Genomic DNA, 15048 nt, shown 5'->3' with positions numbered 1-15048 from the left:
AAGATGAACCAGAAAGAACAATGGGAAAAGAGGTACTAGTTAATAAACATAAAAATAGTAGATTCATTCATCACTCTACGTCATACACAAGTCAAAGTATTAAACATAAATCAAGCAAAAAAACTGGAAGAAAATAGAAGGTAATTATCCAAGATAGGGGAAGAAGCAAATTTATACCTACTCAGAGAAGGATGCATTGAATACTAAGGCCAAAATGTTTAACAAAACAGAAGGCAACAGAAAAAATATTGGAAGGATACAATATAATCATATAAGATCAATATGCAGATTCTTTTCAATCAATACCCAAAGGAGAAAAACTCAGGTTATACATAGGAAATGCAGACGGTTAAGCCAAAACACGTAATAACATCCAGGCTCACTAGCACTGGAAAATTAAAAATTTTAACTCTTAGATGTATATACTAAAGTAGCAAAAAAATTTAAAGTAACCATATTCATGCAGTAATTCGTTTCTGAGAAAGATATTCCAAAGACATAACTCCAAAAGACACAGTTTCTGTAAAGAAGTTCATATTGTTATTAATAGTGGGGAAATTAGAATAGCCCAAATACCCAGGGAGCAAGACTCATGGGAAGTCCAACGGGGAAGAGAATCACTCAGGAAAAAGAGGTCAGGAGACCGTCAGAGAGAGAGCAGTGAAGAGGCAGGGGAGAAAGATTAGTGACTTACAAAATCAAGTTTACTATGTATTTTTCAAATTTCAAAGGAAGGAAGGCACTTTATTTCATATTTGAGTATTAGTGATGGGAATCTGCAAAGAAACCACACAGTGATCTTGAAAGATGATAACTATGTATTACACAAGCTCTACTTTCCTTGATGATGATGATGATAATAGTAATAATAATGATAATAAGAGAAACGAAGGCACAGAGAATCCCTACGAAGCGGACAGAAAGAACATGAAATGATCAATTATCCGTGAAGACCAAACACACTACCTGCTTTGTGACCCGCAGAAACACATGGTGAGGCTGATTAACACTGGATCACGTTCAACACCAGAACCCCATGGAGCGGAGTGTCCTCAGCCCAGACCTCTGCCTCTGATTAAGGCTCACAGACCCACAGTCCAAATGTGTGTCCGCATTTGTGCGCCTAAAGAGACAGGGTTGTATTTGGAGAAGGGAAGACACATCCTAGAGGGAAGAGGCAAAACTGGCCACTGAGACTTTCTGCAGGTGACTGAAGTTTAAGCTTCTTGAGGATCCTGGAATGAGCCTGAGCAATACTGACATTCTGCACTTCTCAGCAGCTACCTGGAAGTGAAAGAATCCCAAACTCAAAGTTACAGCTAATTCTGTGAGAACTCTTCAGATCACCATTGCTGACCACTCAGTGTTCCAAAGTCTCAGAATTTTAACTGTCAAATCTTCATCCTATATAAGTGGCTCTATTGCCGGTTTCTCTGATGTTGAAGGACTTTCCACATATTCTATACAAGGTTATACTGTCACATGCAGCAAATTAACCAATACACTGACCGGCTACCCTGGAAAAGAATACAGTTGACAAAGCAAAACTAACACCAATGTGATCTGACAAAATTCTATCAAGAGACAAGACCTAATCTTACAACTTTGTTCTCTAAAATAAACTATAGAGATTAAGACAAAATTGACTCAAATAGAGGAAAATCTCTGAAAAATAGGATCAATGAGAGACAGAAAACTCTCACAAACGCACACTGACCCAGAGGAACATAGGACCTTAGTCCAATTTCTGGGCTCCTCAAACTAGCAAAGTTCCAGTTCTTGTTTGTTCCTCTCTTTCAAAATTTAGCAAATATATATTTGCGATGTACTTTATAAACAGAGGCAGACGGATGAGACCAACAAGAGACATACAAATCAGACCCATTTAGCCTCAGAATAATTTACATCTTATGCTTCCTATGAATAGCATGATTATTAAGTCAAATAAATTCTACAATAATGAATACTAAAAGAATAAAAGGGTTTTGTACCACAAAGTTATTTCAAGGTTACGAAACATACACACCAGTCCACCCTTTGTCTCCAAGAGAGAAAGACTGTGTGAGTGTTACCGCCTTTCCCTCAGGATGCCCTTCTTCAGGCTCTTATTCCGCATTGGCCGTCCTGAAGCTAAAGTCTTGAGTGCTTGGTAGGGTGTTCGTAACACGTCACCACCAGAATCCGCAGTCCTCATGGGGATTATGACAAAGAACATTTCCTAACACCATTTCACAATCAAAAAGCACCACATCAAACATAAAAGTGAAACTTTCCTGATATCTGTGTCCCTTGTCTTTCTCTTCCTTTATTTACATAATGGAAGCACTATAATTAGGAATGAGACTGGGGAGCTCATATTCAAGACGCTCAAACCTGCCAATGGCCTTGTCTATGAAAACAAACCTATTTCACATTAGGACCAAACACAAAACTGTTTGAAAGTAGCCAGGCATTTAGGAACAATTTCTCCAAAATTACTGGCAATACAAAGTCCAAGGACACGTATAGAAACAACATATAAAAAGACTGTTGGAGTGAAATGAAGAGAATCATGGACTTTTTCCAAACCTCCTTATAACTCTGCTAGTGGGCAATGAAAGGATAAGACACTTACCTGCTCTAACCCTCTGCCCCCATTAAAACCCACATCTTTGGGGCCAGCCTGGTGGTGTAGTGGTTAAGTTTGCACACTCTGCTTCAGCAGCCCAGGGGTTGCAGGTTTGCATCCCAGGTGCAGACCTACATACCGCTCAGGAAGCCATGCTGTGGCAGCGTCCCACATACCAAATAGAGGAAGACTGGCAAAGATGTTAGCCCAGGGGCAATCTTCCTCACCAAAACAAAAACCCCCCACATCTTTAACTTTAAGCAGAGAGGCATCTTCCAGATGTTGCTGAGGCATTAATACTCTCAAGAATTTCCAACAGTCTTTAATAATTAGACACCAAAACAATTTTGCCACACTTTCAACCTCATCTTTCTAAAGAGCTCAACATCCATTAAAACGTGGCATATATAGCAACAGTAAAAGGCTTTAAAAAAAAAACACCAAAGGGTGTTTCAGGCCAGAGTCCTGGACCAGTTTATGGGGAGATGACCTATGAGAAAATGAGAGGCTGGATTTTATTTAAGATTTAACAATTTACAAAATCCCAGGGCCAGCCCAGTGGTACAGCGGTTAAGTTCACACGTCCCACTTCGGTGGCCTGGGGTTTGCAGGTTCAGATCTAGGTGCAGACCTAGCACCACTTAGCAAGTCATGCTGCGGCAGGTGTCACACATACAAAGTAGAGGAAGATGGGCACAGATGTTAGCTCAAGGCCAATCTTCCTCAGCAAAAAGAGGAAGACTGGCAGAGGATGTTAGCTCAGGGCTAATCTTCCTACAAACAAAAAATTAATAAATAAAAAATAGAAAAAAATTAAAGTAAAAACAAAATCCCAAATGTGTAGCAGCAGAGAAAAACGAATGCCAGGAGTCATTTGCTGACTGAAGTCCTGAGGTGGGTTACCCACTGACCCTCAAACATTGACTAACCGTGACCCATTTCCGTCTGGGCGTAGGTGCCAATTATCTGGAGTCCTTTGGATGAATGCAGCCATTTCTCTTGCTGAGCAGTGGTGCCCTGATTCAGCAAGGTAGGAATAAACATGGAGTAATTGAGGCCCACGGGTTCCACAAAATTGACCAAATGCAGTCTACAGGAGAGAAAAGAAAAGGAGCTCAGCCGTACTCTGGAAACTGCATTCTACCACCCACTCCTGCCAAACAGCATGGCCCTTAAAAGGAAGGTTTGGAAAATTGAAATTCCTTTCTTATGAAATTAAATGTAAAATTTACCATTTTACTCCCTAAAAGGCCAATAGCAGAATCCAGTGGTATCTCTTCCCTGCTAGGCACTTCAGGGCCAGAATTCCTCTTTAATTCTATTAATCCAGGAAGCAACTCTACCCATGTTTTGGCCTTAAAACCCCTTTGTTTTTGGTTTTGAAGTTATCTGTTGGTTTGCTTAGCTGGATTTTTTCGAGTATGTGTATGTGTTTGGTTTTATTTTACTTTAGGTTTTATTTGTTTTGAAAATCAAAAGGAACTCCACAGAACACTTATTTGTAGCGCTGTTAACAAAAGTTCCTCTAAGAATAATTTAAACTCTCTTTCCCCACATAACCGAAGCAAACCTCCAGGATAGTAAATCTATATTCCAGGGCAGGAGCAGAGATCTCTAAAGGCCTTCAGAGTTTACAGATGGTGAAGTAGGTAATGTGAGCATGTGAAAACTTTATCTCCAGGGTCCAGCCCAGTGGCACGGAGGTTAAGCTCACACGTTCCGCTTTGGCGGCCGGGGTTTGCTGGTTGGGATGCTGGATGCGGATGTATGCACCTGCTTATCAAGCAGTGCTGTGGCAGGCATCTCACATATAAAGTGGAGGAAGATGGGCACGGATGTTAGCTCAGGGACAGTCTTCCTCAGCAAAAAGAGGAGGATTGGCAGCAGATGTTAGCTCAGGGCTAACCTTCCTCAAAAAAAGAAAAAAAATTTATTTCCCATGGTCTTTGAACATTACTCCAGATTAAGGGAACTCTAACCATAATGAAATTCAGTCCACAATTATCTTCTCATAAAACGGAATCTGTGAAATAGTCAAAATAGAAGTTACATACACTAGTCAGCCTTGGCTACGCCGCGTTATAGATTTTATAGGGGTCTATTTTGTCCTTTCTATCTATATAAAGAGCTTAAAGTACAAAATAAATGTCATTTAATTGATCTTCATGACTTTTCAAGGGATGAATAGGAAGCTGTGTCACCACCAGTTAATTCTGGTCTGTACAATAGAGCATGAATTAAAGGAAGGAGGGGGCAAGGCGGCCAATTCACTTTTAAGGAGGCCCCGAAACCATCCCACCACCTTCAAAGAAACAAGAAACAATAAACAAGACATTCTTGTCCTATTTTCTAAATAAGTACTAGACAAATTATCCCATTTTCTTTTCTGCCTTACAGAAATCATAATCTACTTGTAAACAACAATTCTCTCCATGTACAAAGTTAGATATTAGTATTTCTAACTAGTCAAAATGAATTAATGTAATCATTAGATTCCAGAGAGAATGACTTGTGTGCTCCAAGTCATATATAAATAACAATAAAAGCTTCTCATTAGCATCATAAAAAATGTTTTTGGGGCTGCCCAGTGGTGCAGCGGTTAAGTGCACACGTTCCACTTAGGCGGACAGAGGTTCGATGGTTCCGATCCTGGGTGCGGACATCACCGCTGGGCACGCCATGCTGTGGTAGGCCTCCCACATATAAAACAGAGGAAGGTGGGCATGGATGTTAGCTCAGGGGCAGTCTTTCTTAGCGAAAAGAAGATGATTGGCTGCAGTTAGCTCAGGGCTAATCTTTCTCAAAAAAAAAAAAAGTTTTCTTTGCTGCTGATGGTTTTTACAAAAAGGTTTAGGGTGGAAGATCAACTTTCAGAGATGCTGGGGATAGACGCAAGCACCCAAGGAGTGACTGGGCTTGCCAATATTGAGAATGCTTTTTAACTCTGAGATTCTAGATTTTTACACCAGTACCAAATGTTAATTTAAACTGATTAGAGGAAAAGAGAAGAAAGGATATGAACAGAAGAGGCAAGGTAATTGGTTTCTTAGTACCTCCCAGTAAACTGCTGCCGTACTGCAGAGAAGTGAGGCATTCACAAAACACACCCCACCTCACTGAAGTGGGAGCCAAAGCTGATTAGGTAGATGGATAGAAATCATTCTGTCAAAGGCGAGAGCACCACAGCATGCTCTTGTAACAATCCTGTCTCACTAAAACCAACAAGTATTTATCTATCTCCTTTCATTCCTAAGTAGAGAGGACATGAACATACAAGAATTTCTGAGAAATAAAAGCAGTAACTTAAGTGCTCAAAATGGTGGAAATGTAAGACACTCCTATCCCAACGAGCAAACTAGGAAGGCAAGTCCTCTGGATTTAAAAAACGGTGCTGCTGACACAAAATAATTGTAGGAAACTGAGAGGGAAAAATATCTGACACAAAATAAAGACTGTTAAATCTTTATGTTCTTAAACATATTGAGTTTTTTTTTTCAGGTCACTTGAAAATCAACTTAAAAACAAAATCTGAGTGCTTGTTTTAAAGTTACGTTTAATCCCTCCTGAAGACGCTTTTCCAGGAACCAGCTTTACCTGAGAAGGATGACAAAACCACTACTGATTCTCATTAGAATTTTAAAAGACAAAATCTCAGGAAGGGAGACCAGGAAAACAACTTTTATATTCCCCAAACAGCAAGGTCTTATTTTCTCAAGGACTGGTGAGAAAAGCTCTTTTACTGCTGCAGTTGAGAAATCTCAAAGTATTTTACTAATATTCAGTCAACTTCCAAATATTCTCATATATGAATTTTATTTTGTGATAGGAGAAATGGACGTAAGAGACCAGGAAATGCCCAACATTCACAGGAAGGGAAATATTACTGTATTTCATCAATTCCAGCATCCCCTCTTCCCCCCAATCTTAGCATATAAGAAATCCGATGCATCTCACAATTAACGCTATGTCACAGTTAACTTTTAGTTTATATAAACGTGGACGTGAGTTACAACTCATGGGTGGCTTAGACTTGAGGGCTTTCAATATTTGCCAAGATTAATCTTCAATCCTCTTCTCCATCTTAAGTTGATCTCCCTGTCATATCCTGGGATAATGGAAGGATGTCAAAGGGTGTGTTGAAGTTTGTACTTTGTATTTCCCCAAGAGCAAGGTCTGTACTGTGAAAAATGATAAATAAAACAACTGGCTGCTGTCCACTGATCTTTCATCCACTTAAAGGACTTTGCTCTCTTTTATCATGACTTCACGCATATGAACTACCACAGATTATGAAGTCTTCTACCACATTCTGAAACACGCTGCACCAACCATTGAAAAGCAAAACAAGATGCATGTCTTCTTTCATGTTACTTTAAGAAAGAATAAAATATTACTAATTTTTAAAAATTTACAAACCCTACTCAGGTAATTCAGAAATATAATCTTCTGGGAGTTACTCTACCTCAATATCCCCACAGCCATGAGTTACAAACTTTAAAAATAAAGAAGAGCATTTGGAAGTTAATAACTACTCTGATTTGGGCCGCCAAAAATAAATAAATCGTATTTTTAGAACTAAAATGGAAAGGAGTTCTGAGGGTGGTCCTAAGGGCCAGAGTAAATTATTTCAACTCCACAATAACAACTAGGTCTGACTGAAAAGAATTCGATACAAAATGTACTAGAGGCAGCAGTATAAGGCAGAAATAACTATTACTACAGAAAGGCAGTTTGAACCTACAACATGTTTCATTTTTCTTGGTTCTTAAATATACACCATTCATATTATTTAACCTTTATTGATGAAAACAGATGGTCTGAAAAAAGGACATAGTCTTTTCAGCACTAGGACCAAGGCATGTTTTTATGAGGTCTCACACGAACCGAGCCATTTAAACACTGCCACCACATTCAACAATGCTGGGTTCTTAGACTACTTTATATTCATTCTGCGGTTTCACTAATGTTGTTCTTCACCCATCCCATATCTTCCATTATTTTAAACTCAAGAGCTACACCATCATAAGAAAATACAATGTGTTATTGCTCCAAAATACTCAAATATTTGGTCTTGCAACTGGAAAAATCCTTCCGAATTCAGCTTCTAAATTTAGCAGGCCTTCTTCTTACAAAGAGCAAAGTCATTTTGCATTTAAATCACTCAAAATTGAAAAAAAAAAACCTTACATGATGATAAAAAAAATCACTCAAAATTGAGATGCCTGGGCGAAAGAATCTATACGATTCTTGAGAATGAAAATTGCAGCATCTCCATTAATTATCAGCATTCTACAAAGGTCATCCGTTTAAAAGGCTTAAATACAAACGTAAACATTATTTTCCACACATATAACTTTAAAGTGGCGTGAAAACGTGCAGTTTGAGCCTTCAAACGCCAAGCATGATGAAAAAGGACACCATAGACCATGGATTTAAAGTTTGGGTTCAGGCACTTGATCTACACTAGGGCATACCTACTTTTTAAACCACATGATTTCATCAGGATCTGAGATGCCAAACTCCCTCATCTTCTTCACCATGTTGGCACTCTTCCTCACAGCCACCTCGTAACGCTGGCTGCGAGTGAGAAAGTTCAAGTCCTCATGCTGGAAGTCGGGGTCTTTCAGAATCAGGTTCTCTGGGAGTTAAAGGGCATCAAGAGGGAGACAGAATTCAGGGCTCCATTAGACCTCCCGTAATCACAGCTGGTTTCAGAGTCGCGGGCACAGGGCCCCTCTCGGGATGGGCGATCCCCACCCCCCGCCACAGGCCGCCCCTGGAAGTGGTGGTCCTGGCTCCCAGAAAGCTGGGCCAGAGGATGCGGCCTACACCCCACAGGGCCCCCCGACTCCTCCTCGAGGGACGCTCGAGGCTTGTTCGGGGAAGCAGGGAGGCCCGGCCTGCCGCCCTCACCGATCTCCCGGCGGCGCCGGGTGTTCTCGGGGCTGCCGTCCAGGATTTGCGTGAGCAGCTCCGGGTTGAAGCTGGCGGCGGCCCGCTCCCTGAGCAGGTCCGGGTTCATGGTGACAGCCAGCGGAGGCAGGAGCGGCAGAGAAGACAGCGGCAACAGCGACGCCGAGAGTCCGCAGCCCCAGCGCGGGCGCGGCCCTAAAAGCCGCCCCAGGACCGCGCGAATCCCCGCCTCCGCTCGCCCTGGCCCGCCCCTGCTCGCTCCTTCTCCCTCCCCGCGGCCTCCCGGCGCGTGACCGGCCGCGGCGGAGGCGGAGGCGGAGGCAGAGACAGAGAGGGCACCGGCGCGGGCGCCGTGACCGCAGCCGGCCGCGAGGCGGGCGAGCTCCTTGCTCTCGGCCAGGGAAGCCCCAGAGCGGCCCCCCAGAAGGAGACCCCAGAAGAAGGTCAAGAAATTGTCCTGGGTGGCATAGCGAGGCGCCCTTGGTAACCCGTCCCTCCCATATCACGTGATCACGCGGGGCGGACAGAAGGAACCCTAGGCCGCGAGACGCCGAAACAGGGTGGCGGCGAGTTGGGAAACGGCGGGACAACAAGGCTGACGAGGACTGCGCCTGCGCCTTGGGACTTGCACGCCCCACCACTTCCGGTCCTCTCACAAAGGTCTCCCAGGAAATGAAAGTGGGAGGGAGACTCAAGGCCCTCGGGATGGTGAGGTTCTGGCCTCTGTGGAGTTGCTAGGAGAGGTCGCAGGAGTTCCGAAGTTCTCCCAGGTGGGAGAATAAAAGGACGGGCACAAAAGTCCCACTAGGCTGCAGTTATCGTTTCGTAAGATAATGGCATCTTTGCTGCAAAAGGCGTAGACTGAGCTGGGTGTGGGATTGCCGGTGCTCCTCCCTGTTAATGGGGTCGGCGTGGGTTTAGAATGTGATCGATTGGCTCCTCCCTGTTTATGGGGTGAGCGTGGGTTTAGAATGAGATCGAGTGGCTCCTCCCTGTTTATGGGGTGGGCGTGGGTTTAGAATGAGATCGAGGGGCTCCTCCCTGTTTATGGGGTGGGCGTGGGTTTAGAATGAGATCGAGGGGCTCCTCCCTGTTTATGGGGTGAGCGTGGGTTTAGAATGTGATCAAGTGGCAGTGTGCTTAGAGATCATGGAATCCAGACTTTTTTCACAATTATCATCGTCATCATCTAAGTAGTAAATACACACGGTTAAAAAACGGAGGATTTGTAATGAGAAGCAAAAGTTCCCCTTCCTCAGAGGCAACCACTTTTTTTTTTTTTGAGTGGCGCCTGAGCTAACAGCTATTACCAGTCTTCTTTTTTGTTTTTTCTTGCTTTTTCTCCCCAATATCCCCCTGTACATAGTTGTATATTTTAGGTGTGGGTCCTTCTAGTTGTGGCATGTGGGACGGTTCCCCAAAGTGGCCTGAACCAGTGAAACCCTGGGGCACTGAAACACAATGCGGACTTAACCATTCCTCCACCGGGCCAGCCCTCAGGCAACCACTGTTAACCAGTTGTGTTTTTAGTTCTGATTCCTAAAAAATTGCTAAGTAAGATACTTGTATGCTATTTCTTAATTTGTTCATTTTAGTTACCTTTTGACTTCAAGCCATGATAATGAAGATATAGCACGCTACACCATTCCCTTCTTTCTCTCTCCCTAATTTACTGTTGTAATTTTAAACAGCATGATAATCCGTTTTTAAAAACTATACTCTTCGTACTCTGTTCCTTACTGCATCAGTTTTTAGTAACAGTGACGTGGGCTTGGTGAGCGAGAAGGCAAAAGAAAGAGTTCTTGGACTCTCAAGGTCTGGCAGTAGTGCTCTTTTATTCAGAGAATAGCATGGAGTAACATGGGGACTGGACCCATGGGCAGTAAAGAGCTGCAATGAGTTGAGGGTAGGGCTAAATTTATAAGGCATAGGTATGTTATTTTTTACAAGACAAAGGAAAGATCATGAAAAAAATTGTTAAAATGGTATCAGTGCAGGTGGGGTCTGGTTATTGGGTGGTCCTATGACTTTGGATAGAAATCAGGTCATATCAGGTCAGGATGTCCTATGCTTCCCGGAGGATGATATAGATGGGTATGTAGGGCAGGACACCTTGGTTTCTCTCCCTGGGGCAGGGGCAGCCTTGGTCCTCATCAACAGTAATGGGAATAGGGTAAGATGAGTGAGGCATTCACCTCTGAAACAATTTAAGGGAGCACCAAAAAACTAGTGTGGGAGAATTGGCCACCCCAAGATATGTCTCTTTGGCATGAGGATTATTTTGGACTGGTTACTTTTACAAACTGCAGACATGAGAGAAACTCTGAAAAGTAGAAGTTACCCTTTGTTAAGAGACATTTACATTTGTGAAGGAAATCTCCACCTGTAAAGGTGTCTCCCTCTCTGTAGAGGAGGAAGGGGGATGACCTTATCTCTAGAAACTCTTAATCAATGCCAAAGGCAAGGACTTAAATCTGCATCTTGTTTACTGTACTTGTGTGGTAATCTCCTGTAACTGACTCCTCCCACCCCCAACATCCTCCCTTTCCCTTGAGCTGAAGATGATATTTAAGGTGGTGGCTTCAGCCATTTTGGTGAGTTGCTCAGCTTGCCTGGGCCTCTCCCATGTATACGTGTTATAAAGCTTTGTTTAATTTTCTCCTGTCATTCTGTCTCATGTGAATTTAATTTGTTGTCTGGCCCGGGGGACCCAGAGTGGGTAGAGGAAATGTCTTCCTCCCCTACACTAGTCAAGGTTAATAGCATTTTAATGTGCCATTTAAAAAAAATTAATGCAAGAAAATCCACGATGAACAAAATACCAAAATTTTAAATAAAGGCAAACACACTATTCCTGATTGTTCCTTTTGTCTCAGGCTCCAATATACCAGGGCAAGGCAGTGTTTCTGATGCTGTTTGTAATGCCCTCAGGCATTAAAATATTTAATTTGGCTACTATTTGGAGTCCATTCCTCTCGTGAAAAGCAGGCTCTCCAAATATCACCAACACAATCTGTTGATAAGACAAGCTGAGTTGATTGCTTACTAAGAAAGGAGAACACTACTTGGCAAAGCTTTGGCAGTATCTCAGAGAGGAGAAAGCAAAGCCAGAATTTATTGAGAATTGGAAGTTTGGTTTAAGGTGGGTCCTTCAGTTCAGAGTCTTGATTAGGATTGGGTTATAACCACTGTACAATAGTTGAAAATCAGTGGAAACAGCAAAGGTGAGGGAATTCAAATAATCTCAGTGGGCAAACTGGCTGTTGTTCAAACCATTTACCTGGGCTGGATGGTCAGCAAGAGTAAGTGCTAATGAAGGCAGAGGACCACACAGTCACGCTGATGTAGGCAGTAAGGTATAGTTTGGGTTCTCTGTGTCCAGGCCAAGTGTGGGGCTAGATGGTTGTGGTTTCCACTCTCTTCTTCATGAATACATTCATCCATTCAATAAATACCTAATAATGTCCCAGACAGTGTGTTGGGCACAGGAGATACACTGAAGAATAATGCAGAATCTCTGCCCTCATGGAGCTGATAATCTAGTGGGAGCATGGACATGAAACAAGTAAACAAGTCACATATTGGAAATTCTATTATTTAGTAAACTGCCATGAAGAAAATCAATCAAGGGGCTGGCCCTGTGGCCGAGTGGTTAAGTTCATGCACTCCGCTGCAGGTGGCCCAGTGTTTCATTGGTTCGAATCCTGGGCGTGGACGTGGCACTGCTCATCAAACTATGCTGAGGCAGCGTCCCACATGCCACAACTAGAAGGACCCACAACGAAGAATATACAACTATGTACCGGGGGCTTTGGGGGGAAAAAGGAAAAAATAAAATCTTCAAAAAAAAAAAAAAAGGAAAGAAAGAAAATCAATTAAGGTGAGGGGATAGAGTGACTGGGAGTGGTAGAGAAGGCCGTTTTAGGTAGGGTAGGCAAGGGAAGTGTCACTGAGGAGGAGGTAGATGATCTGGGACCTGATGAGGGGAGAGAAGCAGCCCTGTGAAGATGTGGGGAAGACTGTTCGAGTCTGAGGAGGAGCAAGTGTGTAGGTGCTGAGGGTGAGCGAGACCTGGAGGAGCTGTGACGGCAAACAAGGGCAGAAGGGCAGGCCCGGTGCAGGCCCCGCGTGGCATTATGGGCCAAGGTAAGGACTTTTAGTTTTGCTAGTTAAATAGGAAGCCTTTAATAATACATTTCCAATGGGTTTATGTGATTTGACTTACATTTTTAAACGTTGTATGACGGAAATTTTCAAACATGTACAAAGGTAGAAGTTATAATACAGTGAACCACATACTCTTCCCCAGGTTCAACAATTGTCACCTATGCCTCCACCCACTCCCCTCCCACTTTAATTTTAAGCAAATCCCATATTATATCATCCAGAAGTACTTTCAGTATTTTTTTTAACACAATCACAATACCGTTATCACACTTGGGAATAGAAACAAAAATTCCTATTGTCATCACAGATCCAATCAGTCTCGTCCCAGTTGTTTCATAAGAAGTTGTCTACAGGGGCAGGCCTGGTGGCGTAGCGGTTAAGTGTGCATGTTCTGCTTCTTGGCGGCCCAGCATTCACTGGTTCAGATCCCTGGTGCGGACGTGGCACTGCTTGGCACTCCATGCTGTGGTAGGCGTCCCACGTAAAAAGTAGAGGAAGATGGGCACGGATGTGAGCTCAGGGCCAGGCTTCCTCAGCAAAAAGAGGAAGACTGGAAGTAGTTAGCTCAGGGCTAATCTTCCTCAAAAAAATAAAAAGTTGTCTACAAATCCAGGTCCTAACAAAACCCATACGTTGCAGTTGGTTGATAAAAATCTTAAGTCTTTTAATGTATAGGTTTCCACTATACATTGTTTTTTTCTTCAGTTTATTTGTTGAAAAGTCTGGGTCATTGTTCGAGTTGAATTTCCCACAGTCTGGATTTTACCATCTCTGTGGTGTCTTTAATGTGCTCCTCTGTTTCTATATTTTCTGTAAGCTGTTGGTTGGATCTAGAGGCTTTATGAGATTCGGACTTGAGGTTTGGGGAAAAAATACTGCCCATGGCATATTTCCTACTTAAAATAGCACTCTGGTTGTTAGGAAGAGAGTGGACTATAGAAGGAAAAGAGTGGAATCAAAGAGACCAGTCATAAAGCTGCTGAAGCCTTAGACCAGGGTGTTGACCATGGAGATGGAGTGAAGTGCATAGATTCAATAGGTATTCGGAGGTAGAATTGATAGAAATTCGTGATGGGTTGGATGAGAGAAGGGGAGACATCGAGAATGAGGCCTGGGCTTGAGCAGATGGAAGATGGTGGTGCTCAGGGACAGGGAGGGGTGGCTTGGAGGTGCTATTAAAGCCACAAGACTTGGTTCTGGTTAAAACTTCCCCTACCTGTGCCTGTTCCTATTTCCTCTCCCTCCTGAGGACCCACCTAAACAGGAACCACTACAACCTCTTGGCTAGTTTTTGGTTTTTGATTTGTTTTGGGTTTTTTTGCTTCTCTCATGCCAAAGATGAGGAGGAGGCTGTCTCATTGCTCGTGACGGAAGCAGCTGAGGTCTCTGGTGCAACAATGCAGGGCATGTGTCTTGGGGAAGAGGACTGGGCCTTGGCCAGCTGCTCTTGCGCTGCATCTGCCAAACCTGTTGCGGTCACACTGTCTTGAAATGACTGCTGAGGGGCCGGCTCCGTGGCCGAGTGGTTAAGTTTCCACGCTCCGCTGTGGCGGCCCAGGGTTCGGATCCTGGGCGCGGACATGGCACCGCTCATCAGGCCACGTTGAGGCGGCGTCCCATATCCCACAACTAGAAGGACCTGCAACTAAGATATACAACTGTGTACAGGGGGGGTTTGGGGAAATAAAGCAGAAAAAAAAAAAAGATTGGCAACAGTTGTTAGCCCAGGTGCCAATAAAAAGAAAAAAAAGAAAAAAGAAATGACCGCTGAACATTGACTGATAACACTGCCTGATGACCTCTTCATTAGAGGATATGGAAACCAATTGTGCAAGATTCTAGGTCACGTTAAACTTCTGGACTAAAGCTAAGTCCTCTGGTCTCTGCAAGGATCTTATTTGGGATTATTTAATTACCATTTTCTTTGTTCATATCTCCACTTGTCCTATCAAGAAGTAGTTGAGGGGCTGGCCCCATGGCCGAATGGTTAAGTTCATGCACTCGCCTATGGCGGCCCAGGGTTTCGCCGGTTCGGATCCTGGGCGTGGACATGGCACCACTCATCAGGCCATGCTGAGGTGGCATCCCACATGCCACAACTAGAAGGACTCACAACTAAAAATATACAGCTATGTACTGGGGGGCTTTGGGGAGAAAGAAGAAGAAGAAGAAAAAAAGAAGATTTGCAACAGATGTTAGCTCACGTGCCAATCTTTCAAAAAAAAAAAAAGTAGTTGAAGCCTGTGTAGGGGAGGAAGACATTTCCTCTACCCACTGTGGGTTCTTCTGGCCAGACAACAAATTAAATTCACATGAGACAGAATAACAGGAGAAAATTAAACAGAGCTTTATAACATGTA

The 15048-nt window shown here is 43.3% G+C and overlaps 2 protein-coding genes across 12 annotated transcripts in view; one reads left to right on the top strand and one right to left on the bottom strand.

Annotated features, from left to right (window-relative positions):
* The window catches only part of ACOX1 (acyl-CoA oxidase 1), a 24660-nt gene extending 15840 nt beyond the window's left edge, over nt 1–8820 (bottom strand). For 3 of the 6 annotated variants that reach the window (XM_070226890.1, XM_070226891.1, XM_070226889.1), the window contains exons 1-3: nt 8522–8722; nt 8087–8246; nt 3538–3698 (exon numbers count right to left, since the gene is read on the bottom strand). In XM_070226890.1, the coding sequence (XP_070082991.1) occupies nt 3538–3602 (65 nt within the window). In that variant the 5' untranslated portion in view covers nt 3603–3698; nt 8087–8246; nt 8522–8722. Of the gene's footprint in view, nt 1–3537; nt 3699–8086; nt 8247–8521 lie in introns of all 6 variants that reach the window. The other 3 variants (XM_003362487.5, XM_001494513.7, XM_005597137.4) reach the window with 3 other exon arrangements.
* The window catches only part of TEN1 (TEN1 subunit of CST complex), an 18734-nt gene continuing 12470 nt past the window's right edge, over nt 8785–15048 (top strand). The window contains exon 1 of one of the 6 annotated variants that reach the window (XM_005597139.4): nt 8785–9229. Coding sequence is in view for 1 of the 6 variants with exons in the window: in XM_005597138.4 (XP_005597195.1) it covers nt 12658–12667 (10 nt within the window). In the remaining 5 variants the exon portion in view is untranslated. Of the gene's footprint in view, nt 12668–15048 lie in introns of all 6 variants that reach the window. The other 5 variants (XM_005597140.4, XM_001916777.4, XM_023651993.2 and 2 more) reach the window with 5 other exon arrangements.

Source organism: Equus caballus, chromosome 11, assembly GCF_041296265.1.
Source record: "Equus caballus isolate H_3958 breed thoroughbred chromosome 11, TB-T2T, whole genome shotgun sequence".
NCBI lineage: Eukaryota > Metazoa > Chordata > Mammalia > Perissodactyla > Equidae > Equus > Equus caballus.
This window is presented reverse-complemented; position numbering and strand designations above follow the sequence as displayed.